The sequence below is a fragment of the Lepus europaeus genome, chromosome 5 (assembly GCF_033115175.1).
Source record: "Lepus europaeus isolate LE1 chromosome 5, mLepTim1.pri, whole genome shotgun sequence".
In the NCBI taxonomy this organism is placed as follows: Eukaryota; Metazoa; Chordata; class Mammalia; order Lagomorpha; family Leporidae; genus Lepus; species Lepus europaeus.
This window is the reverse complement of record NC_084831.1, coordinates 19,039,556-19,063,147: the sequence shown is the minus strand read 5'-3', so window position 1 is coordinate 19,063,147 and position 23,592 is coordinate 19,039,556. Positions and strand designations below refer to the sequence as shown.

At 49.9% G+C, this 23,592-nt stretch overlaps 2 protein-coding genes and 1 pseudogene across 4 annotated transcripts in view; 1 reads left to right on the top strand and 2 right to left on the bottom strand.

The window, feature by feature from the left end:
- Positions 1 to 10,416, top strand: part of AUNIP (aurora kinase A and ninein interacting protein) — a 28,735-nt gene extending 18,319 nt beyond the window's left edge. The window contains exons 2-4 of the mRNA XM_062190667.1: positions 4,288 to 4,429; positions 6,943 to 7,755; positions 10,310 to 10,416. Of these exons, the coding sequence (XP_062046651.1) occupies positions 4,288 to 4,429; positions 6,943 to 7,755; positions 10,310 to 10,416 (1,062 nt within the window). The remainder of the gene's footprint in view (positions 1 to 4,287; positions 4,430 to 6,942; positions 7,756 to 10,309) is intronic.
- On the bottom strand, positions 134 to 2,547 carry LOC133760478 (G1/S-specific cyclin-E1-like; annotated as a pseudogene).
- A 26-nt stretch (positions 10,417 to 10,442) lies between the features above and the next one.
- Positions 10,443 to 21,688, bottom strand: MTFR1L (mitochondrial fission regulator 1 like). 3 transcript variants are annotated; one of them, XM_062190666.1, is made up of 7 exons: positions 21,605 to 21,688; positions 19,565 to 19,694; positions 18,998 to 19,102; positions 15,673 to 15,782; positions 15,241 to 15,452; positions 13,757 to 14,078; positions 10,443 to 10,548 (listed from the first exon to the last, which is right to left on the bottom strand). In XM_062190666.1, the coding sequence occupies exons 2-7, from the start codon at positions 19,586 to 19,588 to the stop codon at positions 10,443 to 10,445; spliced, it is 879 nt and encodes a 292-aa protein (XP_062046650.1). In that variant the 5' UTR covers positions 19,589 to 19,694; positions 21,605 to 21,688. The 3 variants fall into 3 exon arrangements, with proteins under 3 accessions (XP_062046650.1, XP_062046648.1, XP_062046649.1); XM_062190664.1 differs by having other exon boundaries at positions 21,576 to 21,663; XM_062190665.1 differs by lacking the exon at positions 21,605 to 21,688 and adding an exon at positions 20,538 to 20,785.
- Positions 21,689 to 23,592: the final 1,904 nt, after the last annotated feature.

Below are 23,592 nucleotides of genomic sequence, written 5' to 3'. Positions count from 1 at the left end.
CTTTGAAACACGTGTAAAAGCCAATGCACTCCTGCTTCAGTAGAAACAGAACTTGGAGCAGGCATGTCTATACAGCTCTCTGTGGTGGAGAGTGCTGGTGTGATCACAATGTTCCCTGCGGACTGCTCTGCTTCTACTGCCCTGTGGGGAGACTCAGGGGAGGAAGGACCCCAGTGGGGAAAGGAGAAACCCTGTTTTGTTCAGACATATAGCTTTCTTTGCTTGGGCTTTGTCTAGCAAAACTAAGCTGTGGATACAGATCTGTGTCTGCAGGACAACCTCTGCCCCCACCCCCACCCCCGACCCCGACCCCGCCCCTGCCCCAGCCAAGAGAAGTGCTTAAGTTGGAACTTCCTAACTCTTTTATGACCATGGCAAATGGAACTATCCACTTAACTCACTTCTCTGTGTCACAGCACTGATACTTGGAAACTTTTTGTATCAATTCAGATGAAAAGAAATGATATAAGGCAGAAGCAGCAAGAATATTATATAAAATTTCTCAGTAGTCAACGTCTGGGACAGAGATCAAAAAGTTCTGCAGTTCCTATAAAGATTTCCTGGGGATACTGTGGCAGTAGCACTTCATACTCATCATTTAGATAGGCATCCTGTCTGTATACATTCAGCTAAGACACAGGGGCTCAGGAGACTTAATTGCCACTTACGGGCCTTCACTGTTGCTAATTCCTTGGTAACTATTCCATCACCTGCACAAGCCCTATCTGTAACACAAGAAAATGGATGCAGCTTGGGAGAATAGATTTCCTCATGTTTAGCAGCAGTGAATAAAGATGAAATTCCAGTAAGCTGAACAAGTGTTTTTACAATATTTTCTTGTGTTGCCACACACTGATCAAAGAAACCCTGCGTCAAGTAAAATGTCTTCCTGTGAAGTTTATAGACATCACATACCTCCGTTAACCAGTCCAGAAGAATCGCATTTTAGGCTGCAGAAGAGGATGTTGCTTCAAAAGTGCTTATCCCCTAAGTACTTCTTTTCCTCATTTAACATGATTTTCCAGACTTCCCCTCTCTGCCCAGTTCAGTACAGGCAGCAATGAGGCTCTGGATGGTATGACACCCTGAGGATCAAATGTGGGATATGCATATACTAGGTCATCCTCTTCCTTGTTGGGTGTAGGGATCAAGGAGCAGGGGTTTACACGTACTGCATCATTGTCCCAAGACTGACTGCTACTCTGGCCTCCCACAGTACTTCAGGCCTAAGGGCACCAACTGGACAGCAGGGTGATCACTTCAGGGTCTTGGGCACCCTCGCCTTCCATGCAAGTGGTGGCAGCCTCCTGCCTGGGAAATGGTCAGTGGGCCCATGTGGCCTGTCACCCACCCAGTTGCCAATAGTCCACAGTCCCAGAGTATGTGTGTGTCTCTCTCGTTTTTTTTTGTTTGTTTGTTTGTTTGTTTGTTTAAGATTTATTTGAGAGTCAGAGAGAGAGAGAGAGAATATCTTCCATCCACTGGTTTACTCCCCAAATGACTGTAATGGCCAGAGCTGGGCCTATCCGAAGTGAGGAGACAGGAGCTCCCACATGGCCAAACACTGGGGCCATCCTCCACTGCTTTCCCAGATGCGTTAGTAGGGAGCTGGATCAGAAGTGGAGTAGCCGGGACTCAAACCAGCACCCCTATGGGATGCTGGTACCATAGGCATAGGCTTAACCTGCTGTGCCATAGTACCAGCCCCTGTATCTCTCTTTTGAGAGGAAGAAGGACAGAGAACGTCTGCTGGTTCATTTTGCAAAGGCCAGAACTAGACTGGGCCAAAGCCAGGAGCCAAGCACTCAATGCAGTTCTTCCTGTGAGTGATAAGAACCCAATTACTTGAGCATCACTGCTGTCTCCCAGGATCTATATCAGCAAAATGCTGGAATCAGGAGTCAGAACTGGGAATTAAAGCCAAACCATCTTATAGAGGATGCAGGTGGTCTTAACTGCTAGGCTAAACACTAGGTCCAAATAGGATTTTCATGTTTTCAAGATTTGTCAATATGTGTAGAAAATGAGGCTTCACACAAATGTGTACCAGAATGACCATTATGAAAAAAGGAAGTTGGATCACATTATGTTCTAGACTTGAAGGCCATATGAATAGTAAAAATACTGAATTGATTTGAAGCAAAATCTTTAAGACGTGCAAATAATAAGGAAAAAAAGTTAAACTGTATCTTTGATCCAATTTTCTGGTTGTGTATAGTTGAAGAGAAAGCTCTAAACCAGTACTGCAACAAGTTGAAGTATGAATTTTAATCCAGGATTTCCTTCTTTTAACCACTTATTGAGATGAAGTCAACTTTGAGCTAGAATTAATGATTTGGGTTCAACTTTCAGGCCTGCTTCTAACTTGCATAAATATTGGCAAGTCCCATTTCTTTGGCAATCACAGCCAATCTGAATAAACCTAATACTACTCTCCCTGCTTCTCAGGTACTCCATAACAAATGGAAATAAATACAAATCACAGTAAGGATGAGGTTATAATTATAGTTAATTGACAAAATTTACTTGCCAAACCTTCTTGTCCATCTTCCCATTCTACACTTGAAAGCATGAGAAGGCTTGAGATGATGAGCCTGGTTCCTGCTCTTAGTAATTGCCAGCTGTTGTTGAGTGCTTTCTATGTTCTAGAAGCGGGACTGCCTTATGGAACTAGCACTGTTATTGTGCTCATTTCAGACACATGAGAATGAGACACAGAAATTAAACAATTTGTATAGGTCAGATAACTAATAGATGGCAATGGCAGAATTGGGGTTGATTTGAATGCACGCTTTATGATTCTAGAGCTGTGCTGTTAACCACAATATGACTGTTCAAAAACTTTTGAACAGGCTGGCGCCACGGCTCACTTGGCTAATCCTCTGCCTGCGGCGCCAGCACACAGGGTTCTAGTCCCTGTTGGAGCGCCGGATTCTGTCCCGGTTGCTCCTCTTCCAGTCCAGCTCTCTGCTGTGGCCCAGGAAGGCAGTGGAGGATGGCCCAAGTGCTTGGGCCCTGCACCCGCATGGGAGACCAGGAGGAAGCACCTGGCTCCAGGCTTCGGATCAGCGCAGCGCGCCAACCATAGCGGCCATTTGGGGGTTGAACCAATGGAAAGGAAGACGACCTTTCTCTCTCTCTCTCTCTCTCTCTAACTCTGCCTGTCAAAAATACAAAAAAACTATTGAACATGTCAGCTGCTCCTAATGTAGAATCATTGATTATCCTCAGATACAAATGAGAATGCATCATCTCTGGAATCACTGTATCAAATCCTGTTAGTTTAGTCTGACTTCTGTGGGGAAGTGGGGGGTTGGGCTATAGTCGGAATGTGTGATTCCTGAGGGAAAAATCACCAGGAAGCCAGGAAATAGCGGAAGATGTCTCATTCCAGCTACCTAGAGAGTAGGCAGGAGTGGAGTCCGAAGGCTTAGTGTGGATCCAAGAGGGTCACTGGTGTTTATTGGTTTTGTTTTTAATATGAATTCAGATTTTTTAAAGATTTATTTATTTATTTGAAATGCAGAGTTAGAGGGAGAGACACTGATTGATCTTCCATCCTCTGGTTCATTCCCCAAATGGCTGCAATGGCTGTACCTGGGCCAAGATGAAGCCAGGAGCCAGAAGCATCTTTCTGATCTCTCAAGTGGATGCGGGGGGCCAAGCACTTGGACCATCTTTGACTGTTTTCCCAGGCACATTAGCAGGGAACTAGACCAGAGGTGAAGCAGCTGGGACTTGAATCACTGCTCACATGGATGCTAGCGTTACAGGCAACAGCTTAACCCACTGTGCCATGATTTTTTGTTTTTAAAGATGTATTTTATTTAAATAAAGGCAGAGTTAAATAGAGAAGGGGTGAGGGAGATCTCTTCCATCTGCTGGTTCACTCCTTAAATGGCCACAACAGCTAGAGCTGGGCTAGATTGAAGCCAGGAGCTTCATTCGGGTCTCCCACGTGGGTGTTGGGTCCCAAACAGTAGAGCCATCTTCCCCTGCTTTACCAGGAGCCTTAGTGGGGAGCTGGATGGGAAGTGGATCAGCTGGGTCTTGAACCGGCACCTGTTTCGGATGCCAGTGTCATAGGTGGGAGCTTTACTTGCTGTGCCACAGTGCTAGCCCCTGAATTCAGATTTTTGTATTTTGTTTTAATGGGGTGTGTGTTTGTGTGTATACATATATATATACATACAAATATATATATGTATATTTACAGTAGTGTTGATTCACTCTCAACTGGCAGCTCTTTTGATATTAATAGGTTTTTTTTTCCCCTTCCCTTTTCAGACACATTTAATCAAACCAAGCACCAAAATACTAACACTGCTTCCTGAAGAGAGAAAGACTAATATTTATTTAACTCAAAGAAGAACTCCACATGCATGTGTTAAGCAGACCAGCATTGCTTCCTTCTTTACCTTGCAACCAGGTATGATGACCCATCTGGGGATACTTCATTATCCAGGAAAGACAAAAGGAGTCTGTTTATTTTTCCATGTTGGGATATTCAGGAGAAGTATTGAAATCAGTGCATTGCATTAAAATAAGCTGACCTATTGAGAGAGATTATCAAACAAGAAATCATTGCCTTTTTAAAAAAGCATATAAAATGCATTTATATACTTTTCTGGTTTTGTTGTATAATATTAACTATTTGTGTTTACTGACAGTAGTGAGGAAAGGTGTATTTGGGAATTGGGAATACCTAAGGGAGTTGACTTGGCATTGGTTAGGATTAGCCACAATGAGTAATCTGTATAAGGTTAATTGATGTTATTTCTGTATAAAATTTCTCAAGTTAATTGTTATTTCTGTAGGAAACATCTCAAAAGTTCAAAGATGGGGCAGGCATTTGACACAGTAGTTAAGACACCCCTTGGAGACTTCCACATCCCTTATCAGTGCCTGGGTTTGACTCCCAGCCTGGCTTCTGATTCTAGCTGCCTGCCAGTGAATACTCTGAAAGGCAGCAGGTGATGGTTCAAGTACTTGGGTGCCTGCCACCCATGTAGGAGACCCAGGTTGAGTTCCAGGCTTTGGTTTCAACCTAATCCAGGCCTGGCTGTTGCAGGCATTTGGGGAGTGAACCAGCAGATGGAAAATCTCTGTGTCTCTTTCTCTCTGCCTCTCAAGGCAAATAAAAAATTAAAAAGTAAATTGGGCCAGCACCACGGCTCACTAGGCTAATCCTCTGCCTGTGGCGCCGGCACACCAGGTTCTAGTCCCAGTCAGGGCACCGGATTCTGTCCCGGTTGCCCCTCTTCCAGGCCAGCTCTCTGCTGCGGCCCGGGAGTGCAGTGGAGGATGGCCCAAGTGCTTGGGCCCTGCACCCACATGGGAGACCAGGAGAAGCACCTGGCTCCTGGCTTCGGATCAGCGCGGTGCGCCGGCCACAGCATGCTGGCCGTAGCGCGCCGGCCGTGGTGGCCACTGGAGGGTGAACCAACGGCAAAAAAGGAAGACCTTTCTCTCTGTCTGTCTCTCTCTCACTGTCCACTCTGCCTGTCAAAAAAAGTAAATTGAAAGATTATTTTTCTTAGGTTGGCATAGAGTTGGCTTGTTTCTCATCCTTTTTTTTCTCCAAATTTTTATTTTTTCAAAGGCAGACCAGAAAGGGGAGAGAAATAAGAGATTTTTTGCATCTGCTGGCTCACTCCCTAAATGCTTTCAACAGCTGGGGTTGGCCAGGCTGAAGTCAGGAACGAGGAATTCAGAGTTTCCCACAGTGGGTGCAGAGACTCAATCACTTCAGCCGCCACCTGCTACCTTCCAGGGTGTGAACTAGCAGGAAGCTGGAATTGAGAACAGAGCTGGGACTTGAACTCAGCTCCTTTGATACGGGATGCGGGTATCCCAAGTGGCATCTTTACCACTGTGCTAAATGCCTACCCCTCTCATCATCCTTCGGTGGCTCTTTGCTTGCATGTGTCTCTGGAGAAAGCTGAGGTCTGGAACGCGTGGAGTTTCTAGAGGAGGGCTCCTGCAGTTGGAGGGCTTTGCAGGGAGTGCTGTAATTCTTAGTGGGATTCTCAGTGTTGCTTTCTATCAAAATGCTCTCTTCCCTCCCTTCCTTCTGCTTTGTATAACAAGGAAAACATTTTTTTTCAAAAACATTTTTTAAATTACAGATTCTAGTTTATTTATGGTCTACTTTGAATTCTTAGGCAAAGTTGGAAATTCTCGCAAAATAAAATTTGTGCAATATAATTCTTGGAGAAGGAAAAAGGAAATCATTCTGTTTTGTTTTGTAATTAGATCTTGGTGTGACTTCAGGGGAATGGGAATTCCAAGTCGTTCATCCATATCTTAAAGCAGAACAGGATCCATTTTATGCTTGGTAAAGTGGACGGGCTGGACAGTAGTAGTTGTTTTATCATCATTGTTGTCTTAGCATCCTGATTTTGTCTTCACTCCTTTTCCAGGAAATGTTTGAGGAGAAGGGAACTTAGGTTCTTTCTACTGTCACCAGGTTTCTTAGAGTTGGATGCTAAATGTGATCTTTCCGATCTAACAAATGAATACATGTTGGCTTGTTTAAGCATAATATTCTGGAGTATATATTTGCCAGGATCACTATTTAGTAGAAATCATGTTAAATAAAAAGAGCAGCACTGACGTGTCCTGTGTTAAACCACATAATGTGGACGCTCGGCTGGAAAGGTAGGTGCTGGTTTGATTGTAACCATGTTTGACTTTATTAGGTTGAGGAAGGTCATGACAGCATCCATACACTTGCATAGGAGAATTTAAGATTTATGTTTTAGACCATTCTGAAAGCATAACAACGTTGAAAGCAGGAAGATTAACTACCGAGTTAGGTGAAGAATCTTAAGAACCCTGCACCAGGCAGTAATAGTCACTGGTGTTGATTTCAGAAAAAGCCAACTAGATTCTGTTGAGGGCAATTTTCTGACAGTAACTTGTTTATTCCTGTTTCACTAGGAAAGACAAATGGTGGTGACCAGAGAAGTGTTCCATCTCCTGCAGAAAGACAGATCAACAAAGAATCCAAGAATGATGCCTCCCCTCTAAGGGGCCATTTGATCCAAGGCTCTGGGGATGGTTGCATGGCACTCCCTTTTGCCACTTCAACCCCAGCAGACATCCCAGAGACGGGATTTTCTCCTCAGCTCCTCCAGACTTCTGGCCACCACAAAATGGGAAATTCACTTTTGACTGAGCTGTCTTTGCTGCAGCCTGATACCCTAGTCTGTGCCGGACAGAGTGAAGCCTCACTGGCTTTTTCCTTTACCCAGGACTTGGGAAGTTCTTGTTTACTGGACCAGAAGGAGGGACAGAAGGATTCTTCCATAAGGGAATGGCTTCATGGATCTAAAAAGAAGTCTCAGGGCCTGGAGGGACACAGCAGCCCAGCTAGGAGAAAATGCCCTCAATCCTTGGACAAAGCTAAATTGGAAAGGAAGGTGTCTGCCAAAGAAAACAGGGAGGTCCCTCGGACTCACAGGGAATCCTGGAATGGAAAAAACATAGCAGTGGAACGAAGCCCTTGTCCTGTTTCTGTATTTTCCTGGGATAGTGAAAAGAATGACAAGGACTCATGGAATCAGCTTTTCACTGAAGATTCTCAGGGCCAGCAGGTCATTGCCCACAACTCTCGAGCCCCTTTCCAGAACATAAGCAACAGCTGCCATCAGGGCTTGGCACAGTTTCCTGACAGCACTCAGGCTCTGTGCCAGGTGGGACCGACACAGTTCCACCTGCCCCCTGACCTTCTCTTTACCCAGGACTCTGAAGGTAATCAGGTTATCAAGCATCAGCTGTAAATGTTTTTAATGTGGGTTTGGTTCTAAAGTACCTTCAAATAAGAGATGTAGGAAGACATCTGTAGTTGGCGGTGAGAGAAGTGTTTTTAGGAGGGAAGGAGGCAGTGTGATATAGCTGTTGGCATTATCAAACATTTTCTTTGTGTGAATAAAGCAGGCAGTATCCCTCATTAAGACAGTGTGTTGGCTTTGTGCCTTTCCCTCATAAGGTGACTGGTGAATTCCCTGAACAAGGGTGAGCTGTGCCCCGGGGAGGCAGACTGGTACTGAGCCCTCCACGGAAGACCCTGCTATGCAGCCTGCACTCTCCTCGTCGCCCTTTCTGATGCCTGGCTGGGACCTTGCTTCTTCAGGATGTGTGTGTTACCTTTGGCTGTAATCCTTCTCAATAATGGGACCATTATTCTTTTTTTTTTGACAGGCAGAGTGGATAGTGAGAGAGAGACAGAGAGAAAGGTCTTCCTTTTTGCCATTGGTTCACCCTCCAATGGCCGCTGCAGCCGGTGCATCGTGCTGATCCGAAGCCAGGAGCCAGCTGCTTCTCCTGGTCTCCCATGTGGGTGCAGGGCCCAAGCACTTGGGCCATCCTCCACTGCCTTCCCGGGCCATAGCAGAGAGCTGGCCTGGAAGAGGGGCAACCGGGACTAGAACCCGGTGTGCCAGCACCAGAAGGTGGAGGATTAGCCTGTTAAGCCACGGCGCTGGCCTTGGGACCATTATTCTTGATAGCTTTCTGAGAAACAGAGGCATATTCCCCTAACGCAAGTGTGCAGGAGTTTGCAGGAAAGAGGTAGGCTGGCAGTAGTTCCATTATTTTCTTTATTTAGTGTTAACTGTATAGTACTTTAAAGTTATATATTTTGTTTCAATATCTCCTTTTTAAAAAAGTCTAAGCCATATAATAGTCTGAATGTGATTTTATGAGGGTACTTCAAAAAGGTCATGCTAAAATGGAATTAAGATTTTTGGTGTGTAGTCTTTTTGTAATACAAAGTTCCAAGAGCTTTTTGTAGTCTTCCAGGAAGTAGAAAACTGACTGTAATTAAAATTTGTAATGTTTTATGTTTGAAAAAGTAACTTAGCAATAGCATGTTCTATCACTGCCCTAGGTTCAGTATGAACTTGAGTCATGAGTTTGGCCTATGCTCCACTCAAGGCATTAATCTACTAGGCGGCAGTTTTTCTCATTGCAGGTATGGCACCTAAAAGGCTTACGAGAGCAAACCTGCAAGTTGTAAGATTAAACTATTTTTAAGAGTTTAGGGAAAAATCTACAGAAAGGGGAAAGCACCTAGGGAAGTTTTCCTTTTTTTTTTTTTTTTTTTTTTGACAGAGTTAGACAGTGAAAGGGAGAGACAGAAAGATCTTCCTTCCGCTGGTTCACCCCTCAAATGGCTGCTACCTAAGCCAGAGCTTCCTCCTGGTATCCCATGTGGGTGCAGGGCCCAAGCACTTGGGCCATCCTCCACTGCCTTCCCAGGCCACAGCAGAGAGCTGGACTGGAAGAGGAGCAACCAGGACAGAATCTGGCACCCCAACCGGGACTAGAACACGGAGTGCTGGCGCTGCAAGGCGGAGGATTAGCCTAGTGAGCCGCGGCACTGGCCGGAAGTTTTCCTTTTTAAGGGCAGGACCTAATAAGGAAAAACAAAGCCAGAAATCTGGCTTTTAGGTTCATACCCCTTAAAATTTTAGGGGTCCTATATTCCTAAGAGATACTAAGTGATCACAACTCAAGAGACAGACACAGCAAATGTAGTGCTTCTCCAAATCCTTCATTTAATGTTGGGTAATGTTTAACCCACACACACAGTAGACATACCATAGAGAAAGGGACCTGAGGGCGTCTGTGTCATGCATGGTGCTGTAGGTACAAACCTTGGCCCAGCCCAATGGGCCTGGAAGGATGGTATGCTCTCTCCCTTCCCATTTCCCGTTCCTATTGGGCTTAAACTAGAGTCCCATGGAAGAGAAAGTTTTCAATCAGTGAAACTGATGAGGCTCTGGGGCCTTGGAGGCTAGGTCTGGTTGTATACAGTATTATAAAATATGCTTAAGAAAAAATAGCCAGGGCCTTCAGTAGCAGCCCAAGTGTTAGCTGGTCCAGTGGCCTGACCTCTACATCTAGACAGGGAAAGGGTGATTGCTGGGCATTGGTGTAGGTTTATGATGGAGCAGCATTAAGATCTTCCCTGCCCTGTGCAGTGTGCAAACGTGTACATAAACTGTGACAGCCTTCCCCTCAGCCCTGCTCTGCTGCAAGGCAGCAGCTGAGAGTGAGTGACAGCTGGGCACAACAAAGTGACCGATGAGACCAGTTATGGGGTCTGATGCGGTGAATTAAGTCATTCAGTTAGGACCTATTTTCACACAGAGCCACGGAAAAAACAAACTTCTGTCTCCTTAAACTGAGACATTCCACCATACATAATCACCTGTAACAAATGTCTCAGCACAAGTCCCAGGCCTTAGCTTCTGCTAAGGTGGAAACATGGGAAACATGTCATCCAGCTCTTCTCTCTCAGTCCAAGCTCTAGCTTGTCTGCCAGACTGTTACAGATTTCTGGCTGAGACGCAGAAACATCTGTCTGTGGTGAGGAAGGCAGCTGTTGAAGGAGTTCCAGGAGCGTGAAACTGAGTTTGCAGAGCTGAGTGGTGTCAGTTTCCTTTTCTACTAATATCTTCTTCCTTCAGAGCAAACTTCCTCCTTAGGACCTCAGAGATAAGAACAGCAGGGTCTTCTTCCTTCACTAAACTCCGGTTCCTGGTGATATAATCACAGATAAAATTATATTTGAGTTTGTGTCTTTGTGCACATTACCCGACCTAATTCTCACAATAACCACTAGAGGTAAATGCTTTTACAGTTTTTTAAAGATTTATTTCATTTATTTGAATGACAGAGTTACAGAGAGAGGGGTCTTCCATTTGCTAATTCACTCCCCACATGGCAACAACGTCCAGAGCTGTGCTGATCTGAAGCTAGGAGCCAGGAGCTTCTTCCGGGTCTCCCACTTGGGTGCAGGGGCCCAGAGACTTGGGCCATCTTCCACTGCTTTCCCAGGCACATTAGCAGGGAGCTGGATTGGAAGTGGAGCAGCCGGGACTAGAACTAGCGCCCATATGGGACACGGGGGCTTTAACCTGCTGTGCCACAGCACCAGCCACTTATAGTTCCCTTTTATGAGAAAAGTAAATCACAGAAAGGCTATATAGTTTGTCCAAAGACACTAGTCACTCACCAAGTGAATTCAGAGTTCAAAACCAAGTACTGGTTCCAGATTTCATCTCTTAAGTAGAAGGCTTTTTTTTTTTTTTTTTTTTTTTTTTTTTTTGTAATTTTTATTTTGGAGCCGGCACTGTGGTACAGTGGAAGACCTGTTTCTACCCCTCTCTGTAACTGTCTTTCATCCACTGGTTCACTCCCCAGATGGCTGCAACGGCCAGAGCTGGGCCAATCTAAGCCAGAAGTTTCTTCCAGGTCTCCCCCACGGGGCCCAATTTTGCTTTCCCAGGCGACAGCAGAGAGCTGGACTGGAAGTAGAGCAGCCAAGACTCAAATTGGCACCCATTTGGGATGCTGGCACTGCAAGCAGTGGCTTTACCCACTATGCCACAGTGCTGCCTTCTAATGTTTCTTTAATGGCTACAAAGTGTGGGCAAAATAAAGGACCATCAACTTGCTAGAGTTGGCCTGATGGCTAAGCTTCTGCTCCCACCCTTTGACGCTATCGTAGGAACATTTTACCACAAGGTTTGCAGGGGAAGTGACTGGTGAGTTGGCCATTCTGATCCTTTTTTTTTTTTTACAGAGTGGTCAGTGAGAGACAGAGAAAGGTCTTCCTTTTGCCGTTGGTTCACCCTCCAATGGCTGCTGCGGCTGGCATGCTGCCTCCAGCGCACCGTGCTGATCCGAAGCCAGGTGCTTCTCCTGGTCTCCTATGCGGGTGCAGGGCCCAAGGACTTGGGCCATCCTCCACTGCACTCCCAGGCCATAGCAGAGAGCTGGCCTGGAAGAGGGGCAACCGGGACAGAATCCAGCGCCCCGACTGGGACTAGAACCCGGTGTGGTGACGCTGCAGGCGGAGGATTAGCCTATTGAGCCGGGGCGCCAGCCTCTGATCCTTACTAGCTCTGGGGAAGAAGCTACTACCCTGGTTCCCCAACAGAGGAAACCCAGAATTATAGCTAAACATGCGTATCATCAGGAACTTGTGGGAACAAAAACCAGCTCCAGGGTGGGGTAGGCTCAAATTTTTTTGTTTTTAAAGATTTATTTGAAAGGCAGAGTTAGGGAGAAGTCTTTCATCTGTTGGTTCACTTCCCAACTGGCTGCAATAGCCAAAGCTGGGCTGATCTGAAGCTTCTTCCCGGGTACAGGGGCCCAAGGACCTGGGCCATCTGCTTTTCCAGGCCACAGCAGAGAGCGGGATCGGAAGAGCAGCCGGGATTCGAACCAGTGCCCATGTGGGATGCTGGCACTTCAGGCGGTGGCTTTACCTGCTACGCCACAGCACAGGCCCCAAGAGGGTCTTAAACTTGAAAAATAATTCTAGTGAACATCCCCATGCAGATGTTTTACTTGTCATTAGTCATTAAGCCTTGAATGTAAAATTATTTTTTGTCTTACCACATTTCTGAACCTTTACCCATAGTCATTGGCCCAGCTTGTTCTACAAAGGAGAAAAGAGTCTTGACAATAAGGATCTGGGATCTGTTTGATCCAAAAGACAAGCCAGAAAAGTATGAGAATCCATAAAACGTGACCAAAAGCAGCAGCAGTTAACTGCACGTGGGGATGTGGAAAATTAAAGAACTGCAGGTCAGGATCAGCCTGCTAGTAAGCAGTGACCCTGTCTGGTTTCCAGAGGGAAATGGGGCCTAGGAAACAAAGATCAACCTCCCAGCCCTCAGGGCAGCTTCTTGACCTGCATTCACAGAGCTGTACAATCTGGGTGCTGGCCAGTAAGGTTGGATCTCACACTGAAGTGCCCAGAAACTTGCATTTTAGAATATCAAGCCCCTCTGGTGAGTTCCATGCCACTGCTCAGACCACACTTGGAGAAATGGACCTAGGGCTCCAGGGTTTCTCTGTAAGATGAGTTTGTCAAAGGTAGGTATTCCCTTACACCCAATTAGAAGATTGTTTGTTTTTTAAACAAATCTGTGCCATTCTGATAACCAGCTTTTATGTCTCTTAAAAAGCCTGTTTTCAAATATCTGCATTTACATTGTCTTGGATTTTGGACCGTTTGTGTCTGCAAAGGCCAGGGCCAAAGAAGAATCCAGGTCTCCACGTGGGTGGCAGGAACCCAATTACTCAAGCCGCTCTTGTGGCTTCCCAGGTCTCCATCAGCAGGAAGCTGGAGCCAGAGTTGGGCATTGATCTCAGCAGCTAAACATCCATAGCACTTTAAAGCAGAATTCCTAACTTCAGAAATTCTCCTTCCACCAAAAACACCTACCAATTTGAGATAACAACCTCCCATTACGAAAGGTAGGGCATGGGGAAACTCAGTATGAAAACTGAAGTGGTGAAGCTGCCTAGGGCAGAAGTTGGGTTGAATGAGCCTTTTTTGTAAAATCCCTACTAGTCATAACTTTGGCTGGGGTGATTTAACCCAGCAAATGTAAAATGTTCTTAAATCTGCTAGACTGGATCACTGACCAAGTGTGACTCAGAATGGGGTAGGCCTGTGGTATAGCTGTTAAATCGCTGCTGCAACTCCTGCATCTTATATCGGAGTCCTTGGTTTGAGTCCCAGGTACTCTTCTTGTCCAACTTTCTGCTAATTTGCACCTGGGAGGCAGCAGGTGATCACCCAAGTAGTTGGGGCCGCACCCAGATGGAGTCCCAGTGTCCTAGCCCAGTCTTGGCAGTGGTGGGCAGATGGAAGATTGCTCTCCATTTGTCTCTGCCTCTCTAAATAAAACAATTTTTAAAACAGTACATGCATCACCAGAATACTTACAAATCTTGGCTCTGTTTTATTCGGTGAAAATCCTTCAGGATACCCATCATGTCTGCAAAGCTGCTGGCCTTGGACAGAGAGATGCAGTCATCGTCTTCAGAGGAGCTACAGGTAGCCTTGTGTTCTGTTTTACAACATGCAGGGCTGGCAGAACAAAGCAGAGGGACTGATGGGAGCTCAGGGACCTCTACCTCAGTCTCCTCAGTGATGTCACTAATGACAAAGGAAGTTGTAGAGTGGAATGAGGATCCAAAACAAGGCAAAGGAGAAGAAACATTTGAACTTCCTGGAGATAAGAAATCTGGCGTTAACGAAGCCGAAGCTGAAAGAGAAAACAACAGGCATAGATGAACACTGGAGCTAGAATAAAGCAAACACTCCCTAGAGAACATCCATCTCCTAGGCTGACAGGAACAGTCTGGGGGAGTCCTCCCCACCCTTGGCTCCTAAAAATGCCCATTCTGCAGCAATTGGATGGCAGCCTTTGATTAAAGCGACAGAGTCGAGGCCTGCATTTGTTCTTTTTCTCTAACTGATCTAGTGCTTCTAACTCTGAAAACAACTAGAATGATTCTTTAACAAAGAACTTCAATTTCTAAGTCTGGCTTCTTATATAAGTCTCTTGAATGACAAAAAAAAATAGCCTAGAAATGGAAATATAAGTGCAGCTCATCCATGAAACTCCCATGTGATGGAATTAAATAATACCATGATTTTTATGTGCCCTGCTGACTGATAAGGTTTGGGAGCTAGGAGTTTGATCTCTCCCAAGATGCTTAGTAACTTTAATGTATTGGGTGTTCATGCCTCTGGTCAAGACAGGCTCTCATCCATTTCCATTGGTTCTGCCTTAACTAGAAATCTGGAAGAGTGGGGAGGTGACCTCTGATACAGAGGGCAAGGAACAGGGAGGTGATGGTGGGGAATGCTTAATAAACTGAGGAGGAGTTGTTGCTGTGGGCTCATGGAGACACTTAAGGGGCCAGTGCTATGACAGCAGGCTAAGCCTCTGGCTGCTCCACTTCTGATCCAGCTTTCTGCTTATGTGGAAGATGGCCCAAGTAGCACCCAGGTGGGAAACCTGGAAGAAGCTTCTGACTTCAGATTGGCCCAACTCCAGCTGTTGCAGCCATCTGGGGAGTAAACCGGTGGATGGAAAATCTTTCTTTCTCTCTCTGTAACTCTGCCTCTCAAATAATTTAAAAAAAACTTAGAAGAGGGTACTGGTTTTTGTAGTTAAGGAAAGGAATCTGCCTGGGGTCACAGGTTAAGTGATTATTTGTTCCTAACCAAACTATTCAGTCCAAAATGGTTGGTAGAAACTCTCCAAGGGAGTACTAGAGTCTGCCTAAGCCTCACTGCCCAGAGCCGTGGGCCTAAGTCCCCCTGAACCAGGGAGCACCATTTTCCTTAACCCTATGCTGTCCCTCCAAAAACAAGGGGACAGCCTACTATATCCCAAGCTCCAGTTTAGGGGCTCCTACCTGAATCAGCTGCCACTATCTTGGCAATCTGGCTGCGCAGGTGACTCAGCTCGTCCTGCAGCTCAGTGGTGCGGCTCAGGGCAGGCAGCGCTGGCTTCTTCAGGGCCAGGAGCCTTTCCTCAGATCCGCGCAGGTTGGGCACTGAGGCATTGCGCTGCATGACCATCAGAGGGCTGGGTTTCCAGGTGTGCCTCAGGGGGCGTGTGTCACTCCTGGACCAGAGGAAAACGAGCACAGCAGTCACAAAGAGCTGGCACCGCACTCCTGCAAAAACCCCTTCATCTACTGCTAAGAGTGACAGGTCCTGCTTCCCTCTGGTGAACAGTTCTCATTCCTGCTGCCCTCAGCCTCTCACAAGCACTCTCACTGCTGCCTGCCACTTCTGGGAGGAAGGTCCCTGTTCCCCAGCAGACCCGCCACTGCCTCAGCTACCTGACCCGGGCGTACGTCTCCTCTTCATCTGCAGCGATCCAGGCAATGTCAGCCAGGGTAGGGACTGGGGGCACATCTCTCAAACACAGGTCAGAGATGTTGGGCAGGGTCTGTGGGGAAATAAAATTCGTCAACAAACATTGACTCCACAAAAAGCCAATTAGACATTGCAGAATACACAGGAGGAGCACCTAACCCAGTACTGGGTGTCAGGAAGGCTTCCTAGAAGGGGTGGAATAACGGTCCTGATTGGAAACAGCTTGCATAACAGGCCAAAAGCAGGACAGTTTGTGAGATTACAAATAGTTTAGGATCTTCATTGGTACTGGCCTGTGTGATTTTTTTTTTTTAAGATTTTTATTTGACAGGTAGAGTTACAGACAGAGACAGACAGAAAGGTCTTCCTTCCATTGGTTCACTCCCCAAATGGCCACAATGGTTGGAGCTGTGCTGATCTGGAGCCAGGTACTTCCTCCTGGTCTCCCATGTGGGTGCAGAGGCCCAAGGACTTGGGCCATCCTTCACTGCCTTCCCAGCTGGCCTGAGTGATCTTTTAACAGGGCTGGCCAAGAGACAGGTGTTGTGGTATACCAGATTAGGCCACTGCTTGGGACACCTGTATCCCACAAGGAGACCTGGTTCCAGTCCTGGCTACTCTGCGTTTCACCCAGCTCCCTGCTGATGCACCTGGGAAGCAGTGGATGATGGCACAAGTACTTGGGCTCCTGCCACCATGTCAGACCTGGCGTCAGCCTGGCCCAGCTCTGGCTGTTTTGGATCTTTGGGGAATGAATAGTGAATGGAAGATTAGTCTGTAATTCTGCCTTTCAAATAAGATGAAAAAAACAGATAGTCATCTTGCCCTTTGATTGTGAGAATATGGGTACAGGGGCTGGCGCTGTGGTATAGCAGGTAAGGCTGCTGTCTGCAGTGCTGGCATCCCATATGGGTGCCGGTTTAAGACCCGGCTGATCCACTTCCAACCCAGCTCTCTACTATGGCCTGGGAAAGCAGTACAAGATGGCCCAAGTCCTTGGGCCCCTGCACCTGCATGGCAGAGGTGCATGGGAGACCTGGAAGAAGCTCCTGGCTTCATATCGGCACAGCTCTGGCCGTTGCGGCCATTTGGGGAGTGAACCAGCAGATGGAAGATCTCTTTCTGCCTCCTCTTCTGTGTAACTCTTTCAAATAAATAAATAAATCTTTTAAAGAATATATGGGTACAGGGTCATCCAAAATCTGTTCTAGCCACGGGAAATTTCTTGTGGCTGTGTCATGGTGTGATTCTAGGTAACTTATTTTACTTTCCACAATTTTTTTTTTTTTTTTACTTATTTGACAGGTAGAAATAGAGACAGACAGAAAGGTCTTCCTTCCATTGGTTCACCCCCCAAATGGCCGCTACGACCAGCACTGTGCCGATCCGAAGCCAGGAGCCAGGTGTTTCCTCCTGGTCTCCCACGCGGGTGCAGGGCCCAAGCACTTGGGCCATCCTCCACTGCCCTCCCGGGCCACAGCAGAGAGCTGGACTGGAAAAGGAGCAACCAGGACTAGAACCCGGTGCCCATATGGGATGCCGGCGCCGTAGGTGGAGGATTAGCCAAGTGAGCCACGGCGCCAGCCTACTTTTCACAATTTTTATAGGGCTAAATTTTAAAAATAAGATTCCTTTTAATATTTGATAATTTACAGAAATCTAGGTATAACTAAGACAGTAGCACACCTGTATGAGTTAAATTCCATGTTACAAATTGTTTATTAGGTGGATGAGGGGTTGCCAGTTCTTGCTTTTAGATAGGGAACCTGGGACTGACGGGAATTAAGTGACACTCCAAGGGCACGAGGAGGATGAGTGTCACTGACCCAGAGCTACTGCCAGAGTGAGCCATTCAGGGAGAGCTATGTTTGCTTTCCGGGATTAGCTGTGAATGTTCCCTTGCTGTTGGCAGTTAACTGAGGTAATGTGCAAAGTGCTTGCACAGTGTGTGCCCCTCGTCAGTATCACTGCTCCTCCCTGTGCCTGGCAGCATCTGTCCAAGGCCTGCAGGGGAGACAGCCAAGTGTGGGGCAACCTGCATGGGGTCAGCCGTCTTTCCCTGTTGTCCAGTGCTTCCAAGGCAGCTGGGACCCACGTCCTCCTGCCCCTGCCAGTTAGGCAATTCTGGGTGATTGGCAAGTTGGGTTATGGGATAGCCCTTTCCAACCTCATTCCAGAACTAACACCATGCCTGATACCACTTCCAACTCTAGATCCAGTTCCTACACAGCCTGCAGTTTAGCATCTGATATACAAGCTCCCTCACTCTGTTCCTGCCTGGGCACACCTTTCATTCGTATGTGGGTTTCCTCTGCATAGACAGAAAGCAGAGGTGGGTGTGTCCCAGCGTCCTGAGCACAGACACCTTAACCATCAGTCTGGAACTGATGCTTCACCATTGGTTCCCCGGGGAGGCAGCTGGGACTGACAGATGCTGCTCAGCGTTCAAGGTAGAAGGGGGTCTCAGACCTGGGCCAGGCAGAATTCTCTGCTACAGAAGAGCTAAAGTCTCCCAGTCAGGGAGGTAACACTGAAGTAGCCTGGTAAAGGAGTGGCCAGACTTAGCCAGAAAGAGGAAGCTGGGGAATTAAGGCCTCAGAAACACTACAAGTGGCTAAGTGGCCAAGTCTTAGGACTTAGAGCTGAAGAAGAGAGTTAAGCTCAAGAGACACACATGGGCTGGCATAGTGGTTTAAGCTACCACCTGTGACACTGGCATCCCATATGAGCCAGTTTGAGTCCTGGCTGCTCCATTTCTGATTAAGCTCCCTGATAAGCTAATGCACCTGGTGAAGCAGCAGATGATCCAATACCTGGGCCTCTGCTACCCAAATGGGAGACACAGATCGAGCTCCTGGCTTCAGCCTGGCCCAGCTCTAGCCTTTGCAGCCGTTTAGGGAATGAACCAGCAAATGGAAGAGATTGCTCTCAAGAGTCCATATAACACTCAGTGCCCACATGGGGACCCTCAGGTTGGCAAACAGCTCGAGCGTGGACGTGCATACTCGTGCAGATTTGGCCTGCTCTGGTACACTGCTGAAGCCTGATGAAATCGGAGTCTCAGCAGAGGCCACCAGGGTGTCAGTGTTCACTTATGAACAGACTGGAAGGCCGTGTAGCCGCAGGTGTGTGTGCCATCAGAAGGTACTGTGAGCAGGAGCTATCTGGACCACTTACTGAATACTTCTTGATCCAATGAAAAAGTAAGCAGGAAGGCAGCTTGCCTTGGCACACGCCAACAGGTCTGAGGCACAGAGCCTCTTCTCTCCTCGCCCTCAGCACACTCACCTCAAAGGCTGCCCGGGGGCATGGCTTCAAGGGAAGGTTGGTCCCAATTCTCCTCACCACACTTCGGGCAGCTCCGTGAGGCTTGTTTTGCCAGATTGGGATAGTCTAGGCAAAGAGGGACAGGATGGCCACAACTTCAGAGACAGAGTCCAGCTACCTTTGTCCCTGCCCACTCTAGAGGAAGACTGGATTCCAAATCTCAGAGGCAGGGTACCCTCTGGGGCTAAGTCAGGTCTCCACCATGAGGGAGGACAGGTTCCTCCACGGCCAGCACCAAGGGACATGCTGCTGCTAGAGCAGTAGTGTCAGGAAGGCCAGTGAAGGGGCCAGGAGTTAGCTGGGTGCCCCTCCCCTCCCTCTGCACAGGAAGGCGGAACTACGCTGAGCCCTGAAGCTTCTCCAGTGCCTAGCAGATTCCTCAGAGAAGCGGATGGAAGGGCAGCCTTGCTCCAGTTCCAGGCCTCCAGGGAGAAGGAAGAATTGTGGGAGTCAGAACCTCGTACCGTCCTTGGGCTGGCTCGGTGCTCCACTCTCCCCACCATACCTTGCCCTGGGAATGTCCCTTACCACATTGGCTTCCATTCCCGACATTGCAGCCAGCTCCTGCGCTTGGACAGGGCAGCCACGGCAGCAGGGAGAGGCGGGAGGTGTGGCGCCTGCACATCAGGCCATCTTGAGGAATGCCCGACTTTCCTTCCTGTGAAACAACCCCCACAGTGGGAACTCAGTGGCCCCAAGCCCCACAAAAGTAGGCCCCGCAGAGCCTCGACTACACCAAGACTTCTGTTTCACACGAGGAGAAAACCACTCCAAGAGGCTGCCTTCACCCACCACAGGCTCCAAATCCAGACCCCTAAAGGTTCTGTTCCAGACTTTGTGGGTTAGCTCGGCCAACCTGGGGAACCTCCCTGGGCGCTAAGGTTTCTTGAGGCAAAAGAACATAAATAGAAAATATGTTCTAAAGACATAAATAGAACCTGTTGGTATGTACAAAGTTCATGGGAGAGCCAAAAGGAAGGTACTGTCCAAGCCCAGCGTTCATTCTTAGGGTTGGAACAGCATTGCTGGGCCCCTGCCAGGGGCTGGAGCGGCAGCAGGAGAGTGAACAGCCAGCCGACCTCAGACGGGGGAGAAGAGCCCAAAGTCCATCTTGGTTCAGCCACCTGCCGTCTTTGTAGCCCCGGCAGGTCATTTAATCTTTCTCAATGGTTCTCCACTTGACCTTAAGGAGCAGTGAAATGGGTTTAAGTGCTTAATGAACCGTTAAACACGCCACAGATGGAAGGGGTCACTCCTGGCAGGTGCAGTCCGCTCCTATTCATTCCCTTGTTCACCCAGCTGAGATAGGACCTGGATAGTAACTTGTACTAAGGAGGAGGCTAGGTGAGTTCAGAGGGAGTAGGAAGGTGAGGGGTGGAGTATGAGAAGCTACGAGGCAGGCTGGGGGTCAAGTCCTGAGGGCTGGGGACGCCGGGGGAGGTCACTGCGGAGCAGACTGGCAAAGCAGCTCTTTCTGGCGAGTCCCCCCGGAGGGTCTCACCCTTGGGAAAGGAGGTGTCGGGGAAGGGAAGCTGGACCGAGGAAGGGCCCCGGGCTGGCCCAGGTGTCGCTGCCTCCACACCCCAGTCCAAGCCTTCCATACGCGCCCCAGTGCCTGTCTCAAATCCTTACGGCCACTTCCTCCGGTGGGCCTGATGCAACAGCTGCAGGCATTTTCCCAAACACTTCGGTCCTATGATTAAAACTGGCTGGCTAGAGACATTAAGATAGAACGTGGACCCCAGACTGCCCCGAGGCCGGTGCGGAGCGGCCCCCGCGTCGCGGGCACACCTCCCGCGCCCGGGCAGGCGACGCCAGCACCCGCTTCTCCAGCTCGGCCCCAGCGTCACCGGCCGTCCTGCCCGGGTCGGGGGCGCCCTGGTTCCCTGCAGCACCGCCGCGAACTGCGTTTCCCGGAGGGGCCGCACGGCATCTGCCGGAAGACTAAGCGCTCGAACATCCGTGGAGCCGGAGACGGCCACCTCGGCCTCCAAGCTCCCCGCCCCAAGGGCTGCTGGCTGGCAACACCGCTCGGCCGGCCGTCGGCGCCGCTGCGCCCCCACCGCCCCTTCCGAGGCCGCCGTCACGCTCCGTTCACGCGCGTCCCCCCGGGGAGACGGCGCAAACTTCGCGGCGCGCACCGACGGTCGGAGCCCCGCGCGGTGGGTCACGCAGCCGCGCGGGGAAGCCGCTGCTGGGAACCAGCCAGGACGCGCGTCCCCGCCCCCAGCACCCAGCCGGCCCGGATCAAGGTCGGCCAGGTCCTCGCCGCCTGCCCAGCGCCCCAGCGGCCTCGCGGCCCCGCGGCCGGGTCTCAGAAAGGCCGAAACCTCCGGTCTGCCTCGGCTCGGAGGAGTAGCTCCCCTCTCGGGCCTCGGCTTCCCCGTGCCAAAGGAGGCGGACGGCGGCGGCTCCCGCGAGAAGTCGCGCGGGAACAGGAGCCGCGGGCCCCGCACAGCGCCTGGCACCGAGACCCCGCCTGCGGCCGGGCCGGAAGGCCGCGCCTCCGTCTCTCCGGCCGCCCTCGGACCCTCCTCACCTCAGACTGCGGCTCCGGGGCTCACTCACCTCACGGCCCCTCCTACCACAGCCCGCAGCCCGGCCTCAACCACCCCGACTTCCGCTGACCCGCCCCCCCCGGAAGCGATCCTCTGCAGCTGCGCACCGAGCCGCGCCCCCGCGCGCCCTCGGCAGGCGGGCCCAGGGCGGGGGCGGGGCTGGGGGCGCGGCCTCCGAGGGGGCGTGGCTGGGGCGCGGCCTCCGAGGGGGCGGGGCGGGCACGCCCCGTCTGCAGACAGCGCCTGGAGAGCCCCGAGGGTTCTGATTCGTCGCTTCCGGCGCTGGGCTCCGTCGCTTTGTTGCTTTACATGTTTGTACCCCTTCGACTTCCGGAAGCCGAGGTCTTCCCAGCTCCGCCTTTAAAATGTGCGGGGTCCGTTGTCCCCCGGGCTCTGGCGCCTCCTCTGCGTGGCCCTCAGAGTCCGTGGGTCTCCAGTCATTGGAGCTTTCTTCTGTCTTAGCCTTTATCTCGCCCTTAGACGCACAGCCACACACGGCATATATATGTGTGTGTATATATATGTATACATATATATTTAAAGGTTTATTTATTTGAAAGGCAGAGTGACCAAAAAAAAAAAAGTGGGAGGGAAGCTGGTTCACTTCCCAAATGCCCGCAAGAGCCACCGCCCGCCCAGGCGGAGATCAGGAGCCGGGAACTCCATGTGGGTCCCCCGCGCGGGCGAAAGAGTCCAGGTACTCGGGTATCCTCTGCTGCACACTGGGGGAAGGGGGTCAGAAGCACCACAGCCCAGCACTACGCTATGGGCTGTGGGCAACCCACCCTGCGGCCCAGCCCACTGCACCACTGCACCGGCCCCACACGCGGCACCTTCCAAAATCGGTTAGGCAGGCCAGACCCCAGAAGCCCTGGGAGAGAGACCCACACTGGTCAGACCAACTCCCTCACTACCCTGGTCTCGGTGGCACCTAGTTCCTAGGCCACCGTTTCTTCCCTGACCCCAGCCTGGCTCCTGGGATGCAATCCCTTGGTCCCAATGCCTGAATCCCCGTGTGCCAGGGCCAGGGCTGGCTTCCTGGGTGAACAGCTGGTGCAGTCCCACAGAGCCCCATTTCCAGAACCTCACACTCAGCTCAGTGCTGAGCAGCTGCCCTCTTGAAATTACTAATGATTTCTACACTGGGGGTCTTGCATTTTCACTTTGCAGAGCCTTGCAGATACAAAGCTGGTCCTGGCCAGACGCCTCAGAGGACATCCGTCTTGGAAGGTTGGCTTCCGAGTCCAGCTCTTTTTCCAGGATGGCAAATCATGCTCTAATAGTTCCTCCCTGGTCCTGGGGCAATGGCAGATCCCGCAAGGCCTCATGCCGCCTCTCCTGGGTGTACGTGCTGTGGGGTGGTAGGGATCCCGCAAGGCCTCATGCCGCCTCTCCTGGGTGTACGAGCTGTTGGGTGGTAGGGATAATTGTGGCGTCTCACCCAGCTCCCCTCGCAGGAGAACGAAGCCCACCAACCTGGGCGTTTACTCCGCTACTCTCAGGCCAGTAGATGTGAAAGGCCGGCACAGCTGTGCAGTGTGGTTTGTGACCGAGCCTCCCCCATGGATGTGGCCGAGCCCAGTGGCTGAGACCCTAACCCTTCCCTCTTCTGCTCCCTTGTCGTTTTACAGGTCTTTCCCTGAAGTGCACGTCAAATCCATGAGGGCGGGCGTTTGGGCCAGCAGTTAACGTGCTGGGGAGGACACCCCTAGCCCCCACCAGAATGTCTGCGTTCAAATGAATGAATCCTGGCCGGCGCTGTGGCACAGTGGGCAAAGCTGCCACCTGTGACGCCGGCATCCCATACGGGCACCCGTTCATATCCCAGCTGCTCCAGCTCCCTGCTGATGGCCTGGGAAAAACAGCAAAGGGTGCCCCAAGTGCTTGGGCCCCTGCCACCCACATGGGAGACCTGGATTGAGTTCCCAGTTCCTAGCATTGGCCTGGCCGACTAGCTCCTAGGGTTGTGGGCTTTTGGGGAGTGAGCCACCAGATGCG

What these genes read in the sequence shown, in the direction of transcription:
- MTFR1L (XM_062190666.1), bottom strand. Translation starts at nt 19,588, where the DNA reads ATGTCGGGAATGGAAGCCAATGTG. An exon ending in GCCCCCGGGCAGCCTTTGAG is followed by an intron (nt 15,783 to 18,997) that starts GTGAGTGTGCTG and finishes ATTTCCCCACAG; the next exon opens with ACCCTGCCCAACATCTCTGA. An exon ending in GAGACGTACGCCCGGGTCAG is followed by an intron (nt 15,453 to 15,672) that starts GTAGCTGAGGCA and finishes CCTCTGGTCCAG; the next exon opens with GAGTGACACACGCCCCCTGA.